We start from the raw sequence: 23,095 nt of genomic DNA on the forward strand, positions 1-23,095 counted from the left end.
TTTATTAGGAATGATAATAGAGTAATTTCAATAATTAATGACTTTTTTCCTATATTAAAATTACGGTTTTATGGAGTCATCATTTATAATTATATAAACAATGGAATATGAGTTATAAAGATTGGAACGATGACATATTTATGTAAAAACTAATTGTAACTAATGACAATATAGTTACTGAATACACTTTTTACATATCTTGATAGTATAATTCTGTTTTCAATCCCAAAAATCATTTTTCTATTCGATAATTCAAAAAGATACTAAAAAAAACTTTAAATCAATGTGGCTGAGTAAACGATAGTAATAAGGCATGCATAATAAAAGAGAAGAAATTGGTTTCGAATATTTGCTCAAGATAGCGTATTGGTTCTGCTTAAATATAAATTTGTTTTTTAATTAAATATTTGTAGATAAAAATGATAAAATGAGTGCCAATGTGATTTATAGAAATCTTCGAAATTATAGTAATTTAAATTTGATATTGAAGCGCGCAGTAAAAAATCAACAGTTTTTCTTTAAAAAAAATGGTTATACTACCTTAAGCTCACCAACTTTAAAAAATAATGTTGAACAAAATTTCATTAACAATAGATATTTTTCAAATGAAAATTCAAATCCCCCTTCAAATAAATTTCCTCCCTTATTACCAGATCAACCCATAGTTATTTGGCCGTCATTGATAAAATCTATTAGAAATTTTATTTTAGCAAATTTTATTATTAAACCTTATTTAGATCGAGAATTTAGTCTTGCAGATTTTGTAAATGCTTCGAAAAAGGCAGTTGAGGTATGTTGAAGTACTTAATGTTTATTCAGTTGTTATAAAGTCAGTAATATATGTAATTGAATTCAATAAAGACTGTCTACAAATTGAATTTTAGGTAATTTCACGTAAATTGGCGGAAGGCGACATTAAATCATTGGAGAATCTGGTTACGAATGATATTATATCTAGTTTGCAAAAAGCAATGTCCCTAATGTCAATGAGCCAACGTGAACAAATATCAATAGACACTGATGATATATATTTTTCGTTTCCTTATCAGGTACATTCATAGTTTTATTTATTATATTTGATATTGTTTGAGATGTCGAGAAAGTTGAATCCTAGTTAATATTTTTTTGTAAACATATGATTGCTTTTCCTTATTTGAAAATAACAGAACTTTAAGTTGCTTGCCACTTTTCTTCTTGATGTATACAATTCACATTATATGTATCCAATAAATGATTTATTTTACAGATTGGTATTATATTCAATGAAGAGGGGGCAGAACAGAAAAGATTTGTTGAAATAACTATGGTTTATCATTCACTGAAAGGTTTAGCCAATATGAGATCTAGAGGTGAAGAACCACCTTTAAATATGGGTATGCTTCCTGAATATCAACAACGAATTTCAATATGCAACTACAGATTTATTAGAGAATTCACTAAGGGTGTTGAAGGAGATTGGACTGTGAATTTATTAAACCATTTTAAACCTGCTGATGAAAATAAATAGGAATTAATATTTGGAAAATTGTAACTGTTTCTAGTAAAATATGTTTTTAAATTGTTTTTATTTCTTTAATCCATGTAGGTATTTTCAAATTAATTTAAAAGATGTAATTTTAAACTTCAATTAGAACAATTTCTTTTTAAAAGTTTTCCAACATTTTTTTTTTGGACGAACCACTGAGGTGTAATCTCAAGAATTAATTTGTTGGTTTGTACATAGTTTGCACCAGAATGTAATTGATTTGGTTGGTTCCTTATTTGTTTTAAATAATCTAGAGGCACTCACTGTTGTAACTGTCTTTTTTCAATTCGGAAAATAAACCCATTAAACCAACCTACGAGGTGGTCTCGAATTATATACATGAATTTCTGAATTTCTAGGGATAAAATAGGGATATTCTTTCATATACTTTTTTCTAAAACTGAAAAATAAGGAAGATTTAGATGAAAAAAAAGTACATGAAGTAGTACTCTTTGTTTTGAACAAAATATCAGCTCTAGAAATTATTATACATGATTGTGGATTACTTTGTAGATATAAAGTTTCAACTTATTTTCAATGAACTTTTTTTTTAGTGACTTGGGAGTTTTTCAGAGTTGTTTAAACTAAGTGTAATTTTTTATTATTAATAGATGACAATATAAACAAACAGAAAATCTTGACCATTTATTCGTTCAAAAGATAGAACAGTTTAAAACAAATTTCACACATGAGGTAATTAATGACATAAATATTTCAATGCGAGAAAATCACTATCGATGAACATTACAATATGCAATATGAACAGTCAAATAGTTCGATTTTTCACGGCTTGGCCAGTGATTATGTATAAAAAAATACTAGTGTCAGTGTAGCTTTAAGATGTACCTCCAAATATATGTCATATATAATATATACCATGTGGCGTTGAAAGTTTGCAAGATAATTTCAGATAGATAAATGAAATTGACAAATTACTGTTTTCATTGAAAAGTTTGGACATTTTTAGATGGATTTCTTCTGAGAAGTATTCCTAAAGTTGAAAAATACTCTGCCATGTTATCATTTTTGGAACCGTTTGTAATATTCATATCAAACACCACTAATACATCAACACTCAAAATTACACTGTCTGGCCGTTTGAGCCAGATATGGATGTATTTGTTAATACAACTTAAAGACATTTGGATGTATTTTCCAATATTCTGTTCACATTACCAATATATTTGCCGTATATAAAAATATTGAACACTGCCTCTAACGGCAACTCCAAGGGAGTTTTTAAAATGGTGGTCAAATTACTAAATGTTTCTATATACATTGATATATCAACTACTTCAAATATACAGAGTGTATCAATATGATTTATTATAAATATTTTCTCAAATCAAAGTGTACGATCCAGGGTTTGGAAGAACGAGCACTAAATAATGATTTAAACTGATTTTCAGATATATGAGGTGTAAAAAGTTGAAGAAAATAATTATTATATATAAGTTATGACCTAAAAACAATTGATTATAAAGAAAATGCTTCTCAGTGGATTTTTATTTGTTAATTTAATTAGATATTTTTTTAAAGAACCAAAAAATTGTTATAAATATCAGTTAGTTGCTATGTTCCTAATCTCTTCCCTTGATGAAATTTTACCGAAATCAATATTCACATGCTGTAGAGTTTTATCTATCAAATCATATTGATGTATCCTGTGAGAAATTTTACACATTCATAATGATCAAAAATTCTAAATCTAAATAAATATTAATACTCTATTAAATATTTACAAAAAAATATATTTAACCTAGTTATCAAAATCACCTGAACCATTTGTGAATATGTGGACCTTTTTGAAAATTAACTGACGTTGAAACTGAATTTATTTTGAGTGAATTCTACAAGATTTAATATTAGATCTAATAGGAAAAACATCTTAAATCATTTGGGGAACATTTTATTATCAATTTTAAAGGAAATTTTCCAGACTAGACTAAAATACTATCAGTTATTAAGTACTAGTAAATATAGAGTTTTTGTTGGGTTTCTAATCTCTTTAAATTGTCAATTTTTTGCTCACTAAATGGCTAATGAGATTTTGAATAATTAGGAATAAACGATTTTTTTATGGGGTAAGTAAGTGATTCAGATGGACTACCAAGAATTAATTGACCACTACAGAGGTCTAGATAAACTACCGTTGTTACATCTTCATATTTTTGACAAGGTTTAAGGAATATGGTTGAAATTCAGCAGTAAAATTTTGAAAATACTGTAAGATGAAAAAATTTAGGGACCTCTGATGAAAAATCCACGAATTATTTTCTCGCTTCTATACATAATGACTTTTATTGTATATTTAGCAACCTATTAGATCCAAATCGTGCAGTAATACTCAATTTACAGTTTTCAAAATACTGATTGTTATTTTTACAGAAATTTCTTCTCCTTTCACTTTATAACACATTTTCAAAAAAAGGTTTTTCATATATTCACTAAATACATACAATATATACAATGTGTTGTATTTCGTACTGAACTAACCACTGATAAATTATTTATTCAGATTTCACTTTTGAACTTCTAGTTTCGAATCCACTTTTTTGATTATACAGGATATATTACTGATTGCTGTACATATCGAATAACAAAATTAATATATTTGCTAACAATTATAATATTTAGTTGGAATTTCTGAAATGGTTGCTGGTATTCGTAACACAAAATTTACTACCATCACTACACCAACACACTGATGTGCGTTTCGATAACCAATTTATCGTCTTCAGAGATCAATAGTTTACTGCCCTGTTTGTCTTAGGCTTGGAGAAACACTCCAGGCGTAAGACAATCCAAAAAATCCGTACCCATATAAGCTTAAAAGTATGAAGAATTGCTAGTTATAATCAGAAACGACATAAAACTGGTGGTCGGTCTTGGCAAGCCATGGAAATAGCAGAGCAACTACCCCCATTTGACTAAAAGTACTTTGAAGGAGTAGTACTAACACCTTGGGAAGTAGGAAAATCCAGAAAAATAGTCTTCTTTGGGTCTGCGTATGTTGGAAGCAGAACAATGAGATGTAGAGTCTCGTAGAAAATATATTCCAGGTATAGGTGCAGAGTGGCTGTAAAGCCAAAACGATTCCCGAATAATATACAATATTCAGTATAATTAATCTAAGTTAATAACTAATGTTGCTAAATAGCCACCAGACTATTAGAAGATTAGAACTATAATAGCGCAATGTTTGTTTGAACTTTATTCTAGTCTCAAACATTTGAATTAATTCCGATTTTCAATAATATGTTGTATATCCTCAAATTTAGAATGAGGTTTGATGATTTTATAAAAAGTATATTACGACAAACAATACTTTTATTAAACAAAAATCATTTGAAAAATTTGCATATATTGAATTTTATATTTATGTAAATCTGAACACCTTTGAATAGGTCAGTACAAAAGACTCCACGTTAGGGCTGTCTAAAAATGATAATTCATAATTTTCAAAAACATTTTCTCATATCGATTAATGTGATTACCTAGTAGAAGGCCAATATTAACCTATGATGAATTTTTTCTTATTTAATCTACTCTCGTGTAGTTGTTTCCAAAAGAGAAATATTTTCCTATACTACATCTCGGAGGCAACAATTCAATAAATTTATTCAGATCCTACTTTGGTGCTATTAATTGCTGCTGCAACTGCTAGATCACCATATTATACCATCGCTATCCAGATCTCTGCTAAATCTTGGCAACAATTCAGCCTTATCTAGATAAGTTCATTAATACTATTTGCAACGTAGTTTGAAAATGTTTTGAAAATTTAAAAAACGACCCTAACATATGAAGGTATGTAAGAATAAAAGGGGAAAATTTGTGTCATACATCATAAGGACTATTTGTTTTATATGAGTATTTATACCATACCAACTTATTTTTCTCTCGTTAGATGTCTTTATATTAAAAATTTTCATTTGTTTTTCCAGTTGAGGTTAATTTAACTTTTAATTTCCTTTCACAAATTTTCTTATTATTTTTTCCTTTCAATAAGATATAGCCCATTTTTACCATATTTTGTCATTGAAAATACTGGTATCAGATACTGAAACTAAGAAAATTCTTAATTATTTATTAGTTAATTTGTCATTAAGTGGATTTAATCCCTTTATTCTTTAACTCCTTCATAATAAGATTTGTTAATCAATCCCTAGAGTTAGAATGAATCCATGCGATTAACACAAGTTATATACACAGAACACCAAGAAAATTAATTTCAATAGACGAGTTTAATTTAATATAACCAACCTAACACAATTAATGAAAATCTCAAAATACAGTTGAAAGACTTAAAACACTTGTGGGATCTGATGCAATTGTGGAATTAGTTTGTTGAATCTTCTAATTAACTGTGAAAATATTTACAAATTTGTTTACAAGTATTAATTAATTACATATTTCGAATACATCACTGTTTAAAAGAACAGCAACATTATTTCAAAAAGGATTAAGGAATCGTTTTGCCGACTACTTCATAAGATAGAATCTGAAAATTGTGTTTTTAGGTCTTCTGAATGTTATTTTACTCCCACTTAAAATTTGGCTCTAGAAGATTGTGATATTAAATTAAATAAATAATAACATAATATGAATAAAACTGTGTGGAAGAAAATGTGCTACTGCAAAAAAAATTTACAACATATTGGAAATGAAAATCTACAATTTTTTTTATCTTTTGAATCTTCCGATTTCTACCTCTTTCAATAAAAATAGGGTAACTTGAAGCTGAAAAGTGAGTAATGGGAATGTATCCTTTGGAATAATAAATTCAGTTACTCAGAAACAGAAACGAAATTAGGACTTCAGAAGCTTATACTATGACATGAAAAATGTTTCATGATTGTGCCATTACCAGATTTACCTAAGAAAAATATCTTAAGCTTTCTATTAAAATATATCATAATATGTGGTGAAGCCACAAAAATGTTACAGTTTCATTGGGGGCTTTAATGCATAATCATCTGGATTGCTATGTTTTTGTAAACACTGAAATTTTTGTTATTTCTTCATCCAACTACTTTAAGAGAGTTTTGTCAATTGTCCCACGCTCGATATTTTCTTTAGTCCACGTTTAGGTTATTAAGAAATTATTTATACTTAAATTTTCTTTCCATGGGCATAATAACAAATTTAAGCAGTAGTACTGTAATCCTGTGGCGCCAACATGAAAACAGTAACTCTTGTTTTGTGGTCATCTAGTATTGTCGTTTACTCCTATAGAAATTGTTTGAGATAGACCAGAAAAGGTGATAAATTAATCTTCAATGTGCTCGGAAATAAAATTGACGAATCTAAAACATTCATATAGTAAATCAAATTTTCAATGTGTGTTTTTTGTTTAATTTGATTTTACCTCACTGCTTCCAACCTCTTCTAGATATTTAATAAGTAATAAACTGTTTAATTATTCCACTGAAAATTTATTAAATAAAAATTCTATAAATAAACAAAAATGTTATGTTACAATCAATTTAATTTGCTGATATTTTCTAGGTCTAATTTACAATCCAATGCAAATTCAGAAATATTGTTTCTCTACCATAACTTACGAAATTTTATGAAATACTTCCATCAATTTCTTCAATAGATTGTGATCTTATTATCCAGATAATTTTTTTAGTTTTTGAATTTAATTATATCTATAATTTGGTAGGTGTGATGATATATAAAACTCGTATATTGAAGGAGATCATAGAGAGACAGGTATAATCCTATCTGAATAAGGCTCTTGATATTAAAAAAAATGTTGAGAGCTCAAATAAATAATGCAGTGAGTTTCACTATGTTTCGATGTAAAAGAGAAATTATTGATTTAGGAACATTCCTCTATAAGAAGATAGAAAATAATAGTTAGGATTAACCATGTCTGTCGAAATAAACACTAAAATTTGAAGCAGCAATTATAAACAGAGTAGGAAAAAACCTAAAACAAACATATCTCATGAAATAAATTTTCTTAGCGACATCACAATTCTCCGTTTCCACTGTCATTATCATCTTCCTCGGGATATTCAGATCCATCAGATGGGTCATCGTACTCTTCATCATAATCATCATCATAAAAATCAGTCATTTCAACTTGAGGCTCAGAATTATTCGGTTTCACTTGTGTTTTAATACAATAATCTTCCAAGGTTAATGGTACTTTTAAACCATCTCGTTCTGCTTCAGCTCTAGCAGCCATTGCTTGTTTCCTACAAAAAAATAAATTTTTCAAATAGTCTGAATTTAAAAATACGAAATAATGCTACCAGGTTATATATTAATTAAATGATTATTAATATAAATTGGATAAATACTATGATTGACCATATGAATATGAAAATCTTTAAACAACATAATAAACTCAACTGTTGCACTGGATTCCCATTTCACTATTCAAGTTTCTACTCTACTGTAATTGTATCAGTTTATTGGAATTAAAATGAATCAATATCAAAACAAGGTGTACATAGAGGCAACAAGAATTGGGATCTTTATATGGTAATTTAATGAATTAAAAAGATTTTTTGCAAAAAACATTACACAAATTTAAAAAGAAAAAATGACCTGAAAACGAAGTATATTATTTGAAAGAAATTCCAAAAATTTTAAGATAATTTTAAAATTAATGCTTATAAATACTTATAAAAGTACTCCCTGGATTCTCTTAGTGAACTTATGAAATATAATAAAAAGGAAAAACACCATTCTCCGTAGAAAAATAAGTTCAATAGAATTTATGGATTATACAAATCATCAAAATCGTCATTTTATTCAAATATAAAGACTCAGAGGCTTAAGCAAAAGATATACTAGAGTGTAGTGCTAAAATTGTAGTGTAGTGCCTTTGCTAAAATTGTGGATTCATTTGGAAATATTTTTGATTTTGAATAATACTTTCACAAAATTATGTCTGTTTGATATTGTACTCTGGAAATAGTTCATGAATTGTTTGTTCTAAAATCAACAGTGACTATTTTTCATCTTTTGCATCCATGTTTAAGAATCTAAAGAAACAATTAAGTTTATAATAATTTATCTTCAAGTTATTAAAACTTACACAAGTAGATTGGAAAATGGTATAAAAATTACTTTCCTGCTATTTGATTCAAATGAATTATTTACAAATCCTAAAATTTTTTAATACAACTTAAAATCTAATTCTAATGTGGATCACCTTATGATATTTTCATATTCTTTATCTTTTCCTTTTGAATCCCTCCAGCGGCGGTACATTACTGAGGCATCAACATTGGCAGGACTAAATGTGTTTGGTTCATTTAGAAGTGATATTACAGACAATAAAATAGTTCGAACATTTTGTGTTGGATTCCAACGTTCACATGGTAGTTCACCAGATTGTGGATCATCTACAGGAGGGTGAAGAATACTAATACACAAATCTCCATTCTGAAATTAAAGTTTATAGTGATTTATCATATGATACAGGAATTAATGAACATAATAATATCTTTAAAACAAAACAAAAAGAAAAATAAACATAGTGAAAATGTAAAAATAATTTTTCTAGCAGTAAATAGGTTTTTATCCATATAATAATGTTTTTAATTAAATGTTCACTCACCTCATATACATTAGGATGCCAGACTTTTGTTAAAAATCTTATTGATGGTGGTGAATATGGATAATCTGTGGGAAATTTCATTCTTGCCTAAAAATATACATTTTAATGGAATTCAGTACAAAATATTTCTTCTAAGAACTTGAAATATTTTATAATTTCATTATTTTATAACATTAAAACTCAATTACTAATTTTTTTTTGCTTATATTATTGAGTCATCAATATTGTTGATAGGGGGTATGACCCACAGGTTGATTTCTCTGTAAGATTTTATAAATAATAAGCAAGAAATATGTGTATACTTTGCAGGGGGTAATGTCATAACTATTGAATAGTGAAAATATTTAACATTCTTATAAAATTAATGAAAAAAAAATGTTTATGCATCTAATTTTCAGACAGAATGTTATAATACACAATAACTAATAAAAGTAAAACTGAATGATGGGCATTTTTATCATTAGCTAAATTTAAACTTCATTTCAGTAATTTGACTGTATTTATAAACACATTTCTTTGTTTACTTATTTGTACTTGGAATAAATAACAAATACATATGAATAATTATAGGACAATGATTTACCTTGAAGCAACCTCCCATATAGAGGGTATCAGGTGGACCGAAAATAGCTACTTCCCATTCGAAAAGATTATCTTCATTAACAAGTTTTACACAAAAACCTTCAACTGGTTCTTCCTGTAAACTTTTATACTCCACTGCTAACGCCCTAAGAGCACTACTCGTTGCTTTGTTTGCCATGTCTTTTCACTAACTACTAATGTCTATTTTAACAAAAAAATATCGAGGTTTTGCACTTCAAAGCGTTTTTCTTTTTTCAACTTCACTTATGAGACGCCATTCCTACAAAACTCCTTGGAAAGATAAGCTGTCAATTTTAAAAAGTGAAACTTAAAAAAACCCGAAAGGATATAAAACGTACGTATCTGTTTGATGGTGATAGATAAAAGGAACTTTATTGTTAAACAAAATGAGTAATTTAACTCTATTTCTAAATTAAAGAACTTAGTAATGTTTTTAAAATTATGACAGACAAGAACAAAACTATAAAACAGCTGGTCGATTAAAGCCTGCGCAAAAAGTCCGTTGCACCACACAAGTCACAAAAAACTTTCATGTGCAATTTAATCACGGAACAATCTGCAAATGAAAATTGACAAATAGACACTGTCATAGAACGTGATAAAAAACTGACAAAAAACAAGATACTCCCGTCAGTGACCGTGTTCAAATTAGAACACAAATCCGCTTCCACCAACATATACAACACGACACACGTCATCAGCAGCGTGTCTATAAGCTGTCATTTTTTGAGTTGAGGTTTTGATTAAGCGGTGGTCCAGTTGTATAAAAATAATTATTTTCTTATTGTAAGAAGTGTATATTCGTAAAAGTAAAACAAATTCAAATATGTCTGGGCAATGGGAAGTTGTTACCAAAAAAAGAGATAAAGGAAGTAAATTACCAATACCTAAAGTCAACAACTCTAAAGACTTTAAAAATAATAAAAACGTCCTCAATGGAGTGAAAATTGAAGAAGTTCGTAAGTGCTTCATTCAAGTGTAAACATATGCAGCTTTTAATAATCTTTTTTTTTTCAATTTCAGTACCTAAATCGCAAGTGCAGAGTTTATATAGTAGTAAACTTAAAGAAAATAAGTTGTTAGATAAAAATAAACCTAAAGAGAATGTTAAAAAGACAGTGGTTAAAAAAGAGAAACAAGTGGAATATACGAAACCTAAACCTCCCAAGTCCATTGAAAGTGCTCTTAATGCTGTAAGTAATTTAACTTAATATAATTTGTAATATGTAGTATAAATAGCAATTTTAATTTCACATATCTTTTTGTACAAGTATGAATTAAAGGTATATGTAAAAAAGGGTAAAACTTTAGATTATGAACCATAGATTTATAGTGATTTGCATGGGAAGGAGTAGGGAGGAACGGGGAAGGCTCTCCTTTAAAGGGGATTGAGAAGCCCTAACCTAACCTACTTTACTGACAATCTAACTTAATAAAGGTATTAACACCTATGCTCACTTGCTTTGATTGGTCAGTTGCGACATGGTCAACATTTCTAACCTAACCCAACATACTGAATTAAAAACTCCTGGGCCTTGCATAACAAAGTATTAGCAGCCATGCTTACTTGCTTCCTGCATGGTCAATGTTCCCAATCTAACTTACATTGTCAACAAAGTTGGGGTGCACTTATGAGGATAAACAAAACACAGGTACTTTGCCAGTGTTTAATAAAAAAAGACCAGTTAGTCAAATATGTAAAATAACAATTAAAATATGAAACTCAATTGAAGTATGGTATTGTAACCATAATGATATTGTTGAGAACATTTTATTGATTAAGACAATAAAAAAATAACATAATCCGACCTCTAAATGATTAATGGCAACATTGGATATGCCATTTGATATATGTTCCATTTCACATGGGAACACATATTTTCAAAAATTGATTTCTCAAAAGCTATTTATCTCTGCAACTTAATTTTTTTTATATAAACTCCTTACCTCATGGACTATTTTCCATAAAAATATTCAATTTGGTGGTCCATAATCTAAAGTTAAGCCTAAAATAGCCTATTTTCAAAATTTATTTTTGTTCCAGATTGATGTTAATGAATTTAAAGATGTTTATGAAAAAAATAAAAATCATTTTCCTGAAGCACCAATAGTATGGCTAAAGGAATTATTGCAGTATTTAAATCAGAAAGTTCCAATTGAGAGCCATGATCCTGTTTTTTCAACAAAACCTATCAACTATCCTCTCAGTGTGGTAAGTAGCTTATTGAATGTCACAGTGATTAAAAAAGTTACATTCTTGAAGTATTCAATAGGTCCAAATCACTATTATCAATCAAAGCAAATAAGTGATAATTTCTTAACTGCTAAAGTCTACAGATTAAATTTAAGAGTATGTTATTGTGAAATCATGGCCACCTATAAAATTATAGTAGTATTAATATAAAAAAAAATACCAAAACTTTAAACTGAATTAATTATTATAACAAAATAAATGTTTGTGCATTCATAATTTCACTAGTTAATCATTTAGTAACATATTTGTTTCTCAACTTGCTCTCAACAAGCTTTTGAAAATCAACAGTTCTATTTGTAAGAGAAATTGTCATTATCCTTGGCTTGAACAAAAGAAATTATTCTTTTACGGTATTGATTGTGGTACTGGGTTAAAGTATCCATAATTCGGTAAACCCCTCTTCTATAATAATGTTCTAAAAGGGATTTTTTTTTATTGGAAAACACCAATTTATAATCTAACAAATCTACTTCCCTTATCTTTATTAGTTTTAAAGGTAAGATATTTTGAATAAAGATGACTTACTTATTCAATATGAAATTTTACAGTTTTCTATAATATTTTTTTGTAAATTGGAAAACTGTATTAATTCAAAATAATACAATGTCAAGTAATTTATTGTTGATAAATTCCATAATAATTTAAATACTATATTTTTCTTCACAATTTTTCATGTAAAAAAAATAATTCATAAAAAATTGATACAATTTAATTATGAATTTTTTGGTTTGATTTATTTTTATTTATCAAAACTCGGGAATGGGTCATTTCACTAACTGCCATCTATTGAAAAAAAATTAACTGACTATGACATCAACTATTAGACCTTTTTTATGTAAAAATACCATTCTTATTGTTTGATATAGTTTTCTAAAGGGATGTGCGATATGTAGTTATAAAGTCTGCTTATTATATATTTACACCGCTTTTGTAATTCCATAAATACTAAAATAAATGTTTCTAATTTATCAGCAATTTTAAGATAATGAATATATGAAAGGTTCAGTACATAATCAACTCATAGTCTCAAGTTTTTTGCCTATAATTTTTTTTATTCCCAAGGGATACTCACATGTTTCTATTTCAATATAAATGATTACTTTTATAACAAAGTTAACTGTTGAGAATCTACTAGTAATAACCATTAGTGATATAACATACACCTAAAAGAAAATGGGAAAAGTATTATAGTAGATCAAACTCTTGTAGGTTCCTTCTGGTTTAAATGCTATTATTGAGAAAGTACTGAAAGAAGCAGGCAAAAGTAATGTCCAATTATTTTTCGACATTTGTTTGACTTCATTGGCTACTGAAATGAGCAAAGGGCTTCCAGCTACAGGATATAAGATATTTTTACAGTATATTTCTTTACAAGAACCTACATTAGTGACGACCAGTATTCAGAAACATGTTAATTTAAGAAATTCTTATCAAAATAGACCCAACATAGGACTATCGATACTTTGGGGTATAAGTCATGTAGGGTATAAGAATTTCAGCAGCGGATTGTTAGGTGAGTTATTATATAAAAACATATAAAATCATACTCTATACTTGATTTTGTTCAATAAGACATTAACTTATTTATTTATAATTTTTATTATCAGTTTTTCAGGATTTATTTCTACCATTACTAGAAATGAAACATTATTCTCGTTACGTGCTAACTTATTTGATAAACTTGCTGAAAATTAACAAAGAAAAACCTTTATCGTTGGATGAACTGTTGTTAATATTGAATGTTGTATATAATAACAAAAAGAACATGCCAAATGATTTGATACAAGAATTGACTGCAATTGTTTCTGACATCAAACCTTCATCTATTAAACAGTCAGGCAACATAGAAATATTGCTCAAGAATATTAATTTAAATAGTAATGCCTTATATCAGACTTACCTGTGTGATATTTTAGTGGAGACTTTTTATAATGACCAATCCACTTTGTCTACTTGGGGTAAAATTTATTCTAAAAACATACAATCCAGTGCCATACTTCTGGAATTCATGAGTAAGTATTGATTTTCATAGCAAAATGGACATTTGTTCAATTGTGAATATTTCAAATTAATATATTTCCCGAATCTCAAATTTATATATATTTCGAAAATTTTATGTTTGTCGTAATTTGAATTCAGGGCAATTTTCCAATTTTAATTATTTATCTTTAAGGTAATAATTGGTCTAAAATTTATAAAAAGATTAACAGAAATGCATTCAATAGTTTAATAACTAATATAAAATCAATAAACGAGGAGTTATCTTTGAAGAAACGTAAAGAAGAAGGAGTTAAATCAAGTATTGCAGCTATCCAGGTAAGATAAATTCTTTTTAATATCCTTTTTATCTCAAGACGTTTATTTCGTTTATTTATATTTTTTCATAAACCATTAGTACAAATTTTCTCTTGATGTTCATTTCTGAAATAAAACACTTTCCAATGGAAAACTATAATAATTTTTCTTCTATTTTTATATTTATAGTTACATTTTTTGTGGTTCTTATACATTTGAATTTTTATTTTCTGAAAAATATAATCTACTATTCTGCAGATCTCATATTCTGTCAATTGTTTTATTATACATTGATTATTATTTATAATTAGTGTAAAGGACTATAACTGCAGTCTATATTTTATCTTTTATAGATATGAACCATAAGTCCATACCGATTTTAGTAATTGTTTATATACTAGCAGCATATTTTTAATAATAAGTTCTTAGCATAATAGTGAAAATATTATCTCAGATTTACTCACTGTGTAAAACCATAATTGGCTAACAATTGTGTAGAGTTGTACTTAATATAACGAGCGAAAATAATTTCAGTAAAATTAAATACAAAGATGAATTTGTTGTTTAGGTTAGGTTAGTTTACATAGCACTTTTTCTTGAAAGTTACTCATTGAGCTACAAAATCTGGCAGAAAATGTTGAGACCATTTTTTTGTTTTTTCTAATATAGATACAAAATAGTGAATACTTATAATAGTAAATAATCCTGATAATTTACTTTTTACCTTCATACCTATGACAATTTCCTGGAAAATTCTAAAATTGCGACTTACCAAGTTTTTCCCCTGTGTTCTTCATATGCAATGCATATACTATATTATAATACATATACTACAATACATTTATCCTCATCAGATTTACTGTCCAGGCTTTACGAACAGTATCATGCTTCATCCAAGTAATACATTTGTCTTCTTTTATTAAAATACTCCTGAATTTTTGTTATATACTCGTTTATCCACTTTATCAAACAACTACTTTCTATTACTGTTTGCCTTTTACTTACTGTTTTATATCTAAAGCCGTGTTTTTTTAAACCTCCCTAGAGTTTGCGCACAGCTCACAACTAACTACTGACACTAAACCGGAAACCCTTATTCGATTTAGTGACCGGTTTTATTTTGGTATTCCAAAGGGTTAAGTTTTCGTCTAATGTTGTTTATCTATACTTTCAAATGGTTCACTGATTCTGAAAATTAAATATTGTAATGCAGACCTGGATAAGTTTTTTACTATTCAGGTCGCAGTGTTCATGTTAAATATTTATTTCAAAGAGCACGTGTTCACTAAGCCACCTTATTATAAGACTACAACGTTGATTTTCATTGATAATTTTAGCCTATTACATTTTACGTTAGTTGAACATCAATTCAACTCTCGGGATCATATATATTGAACTTGTTCTTCTCATTGTTTAAATAATTTTATTCCCTTTTTTATAATACACGGTATAAACAACCTTTTTGAATCTTCCTTATCCTTGTTATACTTGTTATTCTAATATTATCACTGAAGATTATTGCCGAAATAAATTTATTCTCATAACATCACAATTGATTATTCAATTGCCCAAGTTGGATGAACAGACTATAACAAACCCAACATAATAATTATCATTAATTGTTTTAAGGTTATGTTTGTTCTGTATTTAGCCAATAACTAAATTTCAAGATTTGGTTTACAATAAAATAATTAGAAAAGCTTGTCAGTCATGATTTTATTGTAGAGTAAAATCAGTTACTCACAAGTGTTCTGCACTGTAGAACGCCTCTGAATGGGAAATTATATAGTTTCGTGAATATTCTATTTATCTATGGTTAGGTTGCATTATGTGTGTTAAATCAATAGTTACACAAGAACTGAGTGTTTACGCTTATTCTGTGTTTATCATTTATTCTTCAACACTAACAGCAATCGATCCAAAAGTCTTATTATATTTAGTAAAGAATATTTATTTGTCTTTTATTCGTTTAATTTAAAATATGGCTAATAAAAAAGTAAGTTAATATGTTCTTTTACCTAAATGAATATTATGTTTTTTTTATTATAACTATACTTACACAAAAAAGGAAGCTGTGTTTAAAATTATTACTTGAAGTGTACTTTTACAATATTTTCTCACTACATCTCATTACAGAAATAAAAAAAAATTGTGTTGTTGAATTCGAAATGTGTTTCTCAATTTAAAATATTTCCTGTTTAATACAATGAACTTGCTTAAAATAGCCGTTAAGAAAAATAACAAGTACAACTACTTCCTGTGTAAAGATTAAAGGTTAATTTGGAAATTTATGTTGAATTTTCTCTAGTATACTTCAATATTCATTTTTTATTATATATTTTATATACTATTTAAGAATTTAATTTATGGCTGCATTCCTACTTACCATTTGAAAGTAATTATAATTGAAATTTTATACATTTTAATTTTTCAAATTCTAACTTAGAATTAATGTAATAAATTATTCACAATTGGACCAACAAATATAGTTATTATTATAATAATCACAAACTTTTCATGCGATTTAATTAACCAATGCTTTATTATCAAAGTTGATTAACAAGGAATTGTGTCAAAATTTCAGTTCATTTATCAATTTTTCATTTGATTTTATCACACTTAATAACCTTATCCAATGGTGAATTTAATTTTAGAAATCAGTGTTCATGTGTAAGTTCTGCCAATTATATGGCATCATATTAATAATTAATATTTGTAATTTGTTCCATTTCAAGATATAAATGTTGATAAAAAAAATAAAAAATTTGAGATATTTGTGTAATAAAAGATTTTCAAAAATGTTTTATATAAAACACAAAGCGTGTTACCCTCGAAATTCTCGTTATCATTATCAAACGTATTCACAGGATGTAAGTTTTATTTTTGTTTACATAGAAATATATACCATATTTACAATATTCAGTTACAAATCATAGCTCAAACCTCATCCATTTTTTGTTGTATTTTATGTGCAAAGTGATACATATAATATGTTGAATGGTACATTTGAACTACTATTATGATACTATTAAAATGTTTACTTAGGTACATGTTTGTTTTAGAAAATTGAGAAAAAAATGGTTGTCGAGGAGAAGAAAGGTTCTTCTTCCAAGTTGTTAATAATATTATTATTAACAATTGGTGGTTTATTATACTACGATATTAAACAACATGGAAGTTGGAATGGTAAGTAGACATTTTTCTTTTGAATTGGATGTGAATTATTAAACGGAGATGTTTGTAGTTATACCATTAAGTAATTTGATTATGAAATTTCTAAATCTAATGAATTAGATAAACCAGCTCTTGAAAATTGCATTTTGCAATACTCTTCACCTAATTAAAATAATAAAGTGATAAATATTGTTTAAACATTGTATATAAAGTTAATAGATGAAAAGTTTTATTTATATTTATCAAATTTCTGACTTGAACAAATGATGAAAAGTGTTTTTGAAATCATTCACTATACTTTATATTATAGATTCACTATATACAATTAATTTACTATTTGATGATTGTTTAAGGTAAATTATTGAAAATTTCCAAGATAATCAAACTGTTACTATGTACTGTGTGAACTTACATATTACTAAATAATTTAGAATAAACTTCAAATTTAACACAGGCTATATTATGGGCCACATACAAATTTTTAAAACAATTGATGACATTGTTTCTGATAATTATTTTAATGGGGAATCTCATTATGATCTTGTGGTACACATCACTGTTTCATCGCTAATTACCAGTATAAGGTTGATTCGAATTTTGTAATAAAAAAAATTGAAATAAAAAATAATTTCTAAAAAAAGGTACATATAAGAAGTTTGTTTATCCATATTTTGTTTCAAAACACAATAGACATTTCTCCGTTACATAAATAACATTCAATCACCCATCTTCATTTTTTAGTATCAAGAGTTTTTGTAAATGTATACTTCAAAAATCACTTGTCATTTCAGAAAGCCTAACAAATAAGACATTAAAAGAATATAAAGTTTGTGAGTATAGCCATTTGGTAATTGATAAACTAAAAGAAGGATTGCATTGGACTAGTGAAAAGATTGAAGAGCAATTTCCGAATTTGCAACAAACCATCATCACATATTCTGAACCATACGTAGAATTGGCCATCAATTTGGGAAAACTTTGTCGTAATGCTTATTATGATATAAAAGAGAGAGTTTTAGAGAAGTATCCTGTAGTAGTTGAATCGGTGAGTGGAGTTTTTAATACAATTGTTTACATTGCAACATTATTTACTTACACAACTATCTTATCAATTTGGTATTTTCCAAGTATTTATAGTTTTCAGAATGTGAGTTGAAATTTTTGAATGTATTCCATTTGCCTGTTGATATAATCTACAAATAAATTTCCATTTACTCATCAGTAACAATTTTTAGCTATAGGATCTGACTTACAAAAAATTAAGGATAATTTAATATTTATAATCCTATAGAAGTAATTATTTTAGAGAAATTTTTAAATACCACATTTATTGGCCCATATTATCAAATTTATATCCTTAATCAATAACAGGAAATGTTTTTTATTGATAAGTTTGTTCCTTTAACAAAATATATTTCATTGGCAGAATTTATGTATAAAAAAATTTATAAATTATGACAAACTTCAACATTCATTTATTTTAGGTAGAAGTATATTTACCTGGGATTATAGAAAACTCTCAAAAAATGCTAAGCAATGCTTATGTAACATCTATTTTGTATTATAATAGAGGAATGGACTATCTTAAAAATGAAGTATTTGTGTAAGTATTATGTATTCTCCAAGAAATGTCTGAAAACTTTCCTATACTACTTTTTAAACTTTGTAGCTGAAGTACATTACAATAAAAGCATGATTACTCAGATTTATTACATATTATTACTAAAAAAAATCATGAATGATAAAATATCTTTTAATTTATTAGTGGAATCTCCTAATTTCTTTTCTATTTCTGATTATTTTTATTGGGTGTTTTGTTAAAGTCTTTACTAAACAGAGTTTCTAGTTTGACTTCCTGTTCACTTAGGAATCAAATACCAATACACTTGAAAAGGAGCACAAAGATTTAATGGAAGATGATCCTATATAAAATAGTTCCAGAAAAAACCTCGTTCAAGCCAGTTTAGTTCATTAGATATGTGGAATTAATTTGAGAGGCTTAATAAACTAGTTTTACACTTTTTGTTGTACCATTTTTATAAATTGATTTGTGAAGGAACTTGTTATTTTTTAGCTAACAATTATTAAAGAGAAATTTATTGTTTGCAAGTTAATTAAATTTGTATGTTCCAGAGGTCAACTGTCGCCGGAAAACATGCAGAGAGTTGTTATAGAAGCCTTCAATTCGACACAACAAAAGGCAACAGAATACTACCATTGGATTTACGAAAAAGTTCAGACAAGCATCAAATGAAATTAAATTGTTGAATAATTAGGTTTTCGAATTAATTTCAATCAAAAAACATCTGTACTACCACATTAATTCATCATTCATCTTAATATGACAAATAATTGTGTATGTTTACTGTATACCTGTATACAAGATTTATTTTGAAAGTTGACAATATAATTCAATAAATAAAAATTAAATTGGTTGATAGGTGTGTGTAGTGGGTGAAACTGAAAGCGTTCAATCATTTTTTGTGTTTAATTAGACTGATAAATGGTTAAAATAGTACATTTAATTTCGAACTAATTTTTTCAAGCTACATGCTTCCATATCATTTTTTAAATCATATTTTTCCTTCCATTTTAAATTAAAAGATGCATGAATTCCTTATCTGCTATAATTGACTTTTATGCTTCTCTTATTGTTGATGATATTAGAAACATTCAAAATCAATTAAAGACTAAAAAACTATCTCTAAAAGGGTATATCAACAATTTCCATTCGTGAAAATGTTTAATTGAGTAATACTACATATCTCTTCATGGTTCTTAATAAGTCCTTTTTGTTGATTTTAACAAGTCACATCAATTTACAGTAAGTTTTCAAGAATTACAAAGTCCTGTGGATACGTAACATGATAGAGCTACTAAAAGGTGCTACTTAGTTCAGTCAAGTCATAAACCATAATTATTTTTGTTAGTATACCAACCAATTTCATTTTTTAATAAACTTAGTATACTTTCCATTGTTTCCACATTTTATATATGGATAAAGCTATCTGGTGGTAGTATTATTGTATTAGGAAACGAATGTAATTGTTAGCACTGATTAATTTAATGGTTTGTAATTTTTACCAATCTTTTTTATATATTGTCATAAATTACTTTTTGTTAATATATAATTTATTACCAAAATATTGCGAATTCCTTTAATCCAATAATCCCATTTTGGTCTCTATTTAGATTTGAAATATGAAACTCTTATTATTTCTAGTACTGAAGGTCTGGCTAATTTTGAAGATTCTCATTGTAAATATCCCATACACTTTTATTTTTTAGAGAACTTCTGAAAAAGGAGATGATAGTGTCTCATTAGCAGCACATAATCGAGGGATAGAGTAAAAAATAATGATAAACCATAAGCGTTACATTTTTTACCCAAGTGTACCATGATTTTGAACGTTTATAATGTAAACAAAATAAAGTTTTTTAGAATGCAGATTTATTTCTCAGGGAAGATCAATTCGAAATGATGATATACGCAAAGGAATTTTGGGGTTGGTTAATTAGACTTTAGTAACTGTCCAGTAGTTTCCCTATGAATTGCCAAAGATCTGTGAAGTTTTCATATATAGTAAAAATGGTACCTTGAAACTAAGATTTAAAAGTGATCGAGATTAAAACATCACACAAGAAATGAACAAAAATACCATCAAATGGTACATAGATGACTATAAAATAGTAAAAGAGAGATTGGAAGTACACCATATATGCAATTAGAATATGTGTCCAGTCCAAATTAGGAAGGAATTATTGGAAATAGGAAATTATCTTCTTGTCAGAAAGCCAAGCAACAATTAGAGCTTTGAGTATTGTTGTGTTGTATGATCCAAGCTGGTTTGGGAATGCCTGAAAAAGTTGCATGAACTACTCAAAAAGAGTAAACTTACTCTCCAATGGGTTCTGGATAAACTGGAGCAAAGGGAAATCAAACAGCAAACAGATTTGCCAAAGGTAAGAAAATATATATATTTACAATTTTACAGAATAAAACTGAACTTTTATCCACTGAGTTAAGTCTCTTAATATAACATATTTACAGCTTATATTTTATCTTTCTCAAATTATCACACTATTTCAAAAATTAAAGCAAGTTTTTATCTTTGCAGTATTCAATTGTAGCAAAAATAAGTAACAATCTATCTTCCATTGCTTTGAGGTGTTCAGATGTAATTAAATTATTAATTCCAGGCATTTCTTTCAACTTTTTTGTAAGTCTTCCTCCAGTTAGACTTAAAAGAGTTTTCAAAGTTGATTTTCTTAATCTAAAAAGTCTTTTTTTTAAACCTAGACATATAAAAAATACTGTTAGCACCTTACATGCAACACTGGTAAAGAGGAGCTAAAATGTCTATATGGTGTTTATAGGGATTTCCTAATCCTTTACCATTATCTAACCATAGTACAGTATCATCTAATGTTTCATAATGATGCCTATCTCCATTTTGAATGATAAAATCAAACAGTGATATATCTATCAAATCATAAAGACGTTTTCTTGATATTTTTTGACCAACAATGCTGTAAAATAGTTCCATTTATATGCTGAATAATGCAACAAACTATGTGTTAATAAAAAGATAATTGATATGAGTGGTTTAAAAACACTTACTTGCAATAATTATCAGGAAATTCCTGCCACAGTGCATTTTTTCCTTTTTTATATGTACGTTGCCATGGTGATCTATGATTAACTAAATTTGCCTTAAAATTAATTATCACAGCCCCCAATAATGACGAGTTATCATCATCACATATTGGATCATTGATGTTACAATAAAAACATTTGCCATATAAACAGCTCCTATTATTTTCAATCAGCGCAGTATTAAGTAATCTTTTTGTTGCAACAGGTAAAATTTCATTTCTTAGTGATAATTTTCTTTCGATGCTTATTGGACATAAGGGTTTATTTAAAATAACTGATAAATAAAATGCAACTATTTCAGAATTGTAGCGATCTTTTCCGGCATATATTGGTCCATCAATTATTTTATTTCTGTCATACCATTTTGGTTTGAATATAACCTCTTGATTACCCTGAAATTAAATAAAAAACATGATTTGCATGTACTCAAAAATTTGTATATTTCATTTTACCTGCAATGTTAATAGTAATTTGAGCTGAGTTCCTCGTGAATCTATGTCAGCTTTAATTATTTTACCCCTTTGAAGCATTAAAAGAATGTCTCCAACATATTTGCTTTTTATATCTATTAGTTTGGTATTATTGGTCCAAGAATTGGCTATTTTCCAAATTACGTCAATTTTATTGGTTATATTTGATGAAATTTTAAAACTTTCGAACGATTCTGGAATTTCGTTATTGTACTGTGACGGTAGTAATTTATAATGATCTGGTAATTCTTCAAGTTTTTGATAAATAAATTCTTCCACAGATTTGCTACCTATTTCATTTTCGATTGATAATGTAATAAGTAGGTAATTTGTTGTTATAAAAAAGAGTATCAATAAAACCAGAGTTAACAAGAGTATCGTTCGTCGTCGGAACATTAAAAATTATTTTTCTAAACCCTACATGTTATATACTCACTAATACGAAATGACATTACTCGTGAATGTGGATCATTTGTATAAACATTATTTTAAGATTTACAGGTTATGGACTACTTCTTAAATTGTTGTAAGC

The 23,095-nt window shown here is 27.4% G+C and overlaps 4 protein-coding genes across 5 annotated transcripts; 2 read left to right on the top strand and 2 right to left on the bottom strand.

Annotated features, from left to right (window-relative positions):
• Window positions 1–322: 322 nt before the first annotated feature.
• LOC130892062 (m-AAA protease-interacting protein 1, mitochondrial) lies at window positions 323–1,558 on the top strand. The gene is made up of 3 exons (XM_057797280.1): window positions 323–790; window positions 885–1,049; window positions 1,247–1,558. Exons 1-3 carry the CDS (start codon window positions 428–430, stop codon window positions 1,505–1,507), a joined length of 789 nt encoding a protein of 262 aa, XP_057653263.1. The 5' UTR covers window positions 323–427; the 3' UTR covers window positions 1,508–1,558.
• Window positions 1,559–2,157: 599 nt separating this feature from the next.
• LOC130892063 (ubiquitin-conjugating enzyme E2 R2) lies at window positions 2,158–10,194 on the bottom strand. 2 transcript variants are annotated; one of them, XR_009058982.1, is made up of 5 exons: window positions 9,694–10,078; window positions 9,111–9,197; window positions 8,703–8,935; window positions 6,897–7,737; window positions 2,158–6,834 (listed from the first exon to the last, which is right to left on the bottom strand). XR_009058982.1 is itself a non-coding variant. In XM_057797281.1 (4 exons), exons 1-4 carry the CDS (start codon window positions 9,868–9,870, stop codon window positions 7,509–7,511), a joined length of 726 nt encoding a protein of 241 aa, XP_057653264.1. In that variant the 5' UTR covers window positions 9,871–10,194; the 3' UTR covers window positions 2,158–7,508. The 2 variants fall into 2 exon arrangements, 1 of the variants encoding a protein (XP_057653264.1); XM_057797281.1 differs by having other exon boundaries at window positions 2,158–7,737; window positions 9,694–10,194.
• Window positions 10,195–10,210: 16 nt separating this feature from the next.
• On the top strand, window positions 10,211–20,580 carry LOC130892057 (transmembrane protein 214). Its single transcript, XM_057797272.1, has 10 exons — window positions 10,211–10,672; window positions 10,737–10,906; window positions 11,758–11,925; window positions 13,177–13,480; window positions 13,575–13,979; window positions 14,141–14,283; window positions 17,325–17,448; window positions 18,228–18,481; window positions 18,921–19,039; window positions 19,570–20,580. Exons 1-10 carry the CDS (start codon window positions 10,540–10,542, stop codon window positions 19,688–19,690), a joined length of 1,941 nt encoding a protein of 646 aa, XP_057653255.1. The 5' UTR covers window positions 10,211–10,539; the 3' UTR covers window positions 19,691–20,580.
• Window positions 20,581–21,385: 805 nt separating this feature from the next.
• Window positions 21,386–23,086, bottom strand: LOC130892059 (glycosaminoglycan xylosylkinase homolog). Its single transcript, XM_057797275.1, has 4 exons — window positions 22,546–23,086; window positions 22,058–22,485; window positions 21,766–21,966; window positions 21,386–21,710 (listed from the first exon to the last, which is right to left on the bottom strand). Exons 1-4 carry the CDS (start codon window positions 22,957–22,959, stop codon window positions 21,530–21,532), a joined length of 1,224 nt encoding a protein of 407 aa, XP_057653258.1. The 5' UTR covers window positions 22,960–23,086; the 3' UTR covers window positions 21,386–21,529.
• Window positions 23,087–23,095: the final 9 nt, after the last annotated feature.

The sequence above is a fragment of the Diorhabda carinulata genome, chromosome 3 (assembly GCF_026250575.1).
Source record: "Diorhabda carinulata isolate Delta chromosome 3, icDioCari1.1, whole genome shotgun sequence".
Lineage (NCBI taxonomy): Eukaryota > Metazoa > Arthropoda > Insecta > Coleoptera > Chrysomelidae > Diorhabda > Diorhabda carinulata.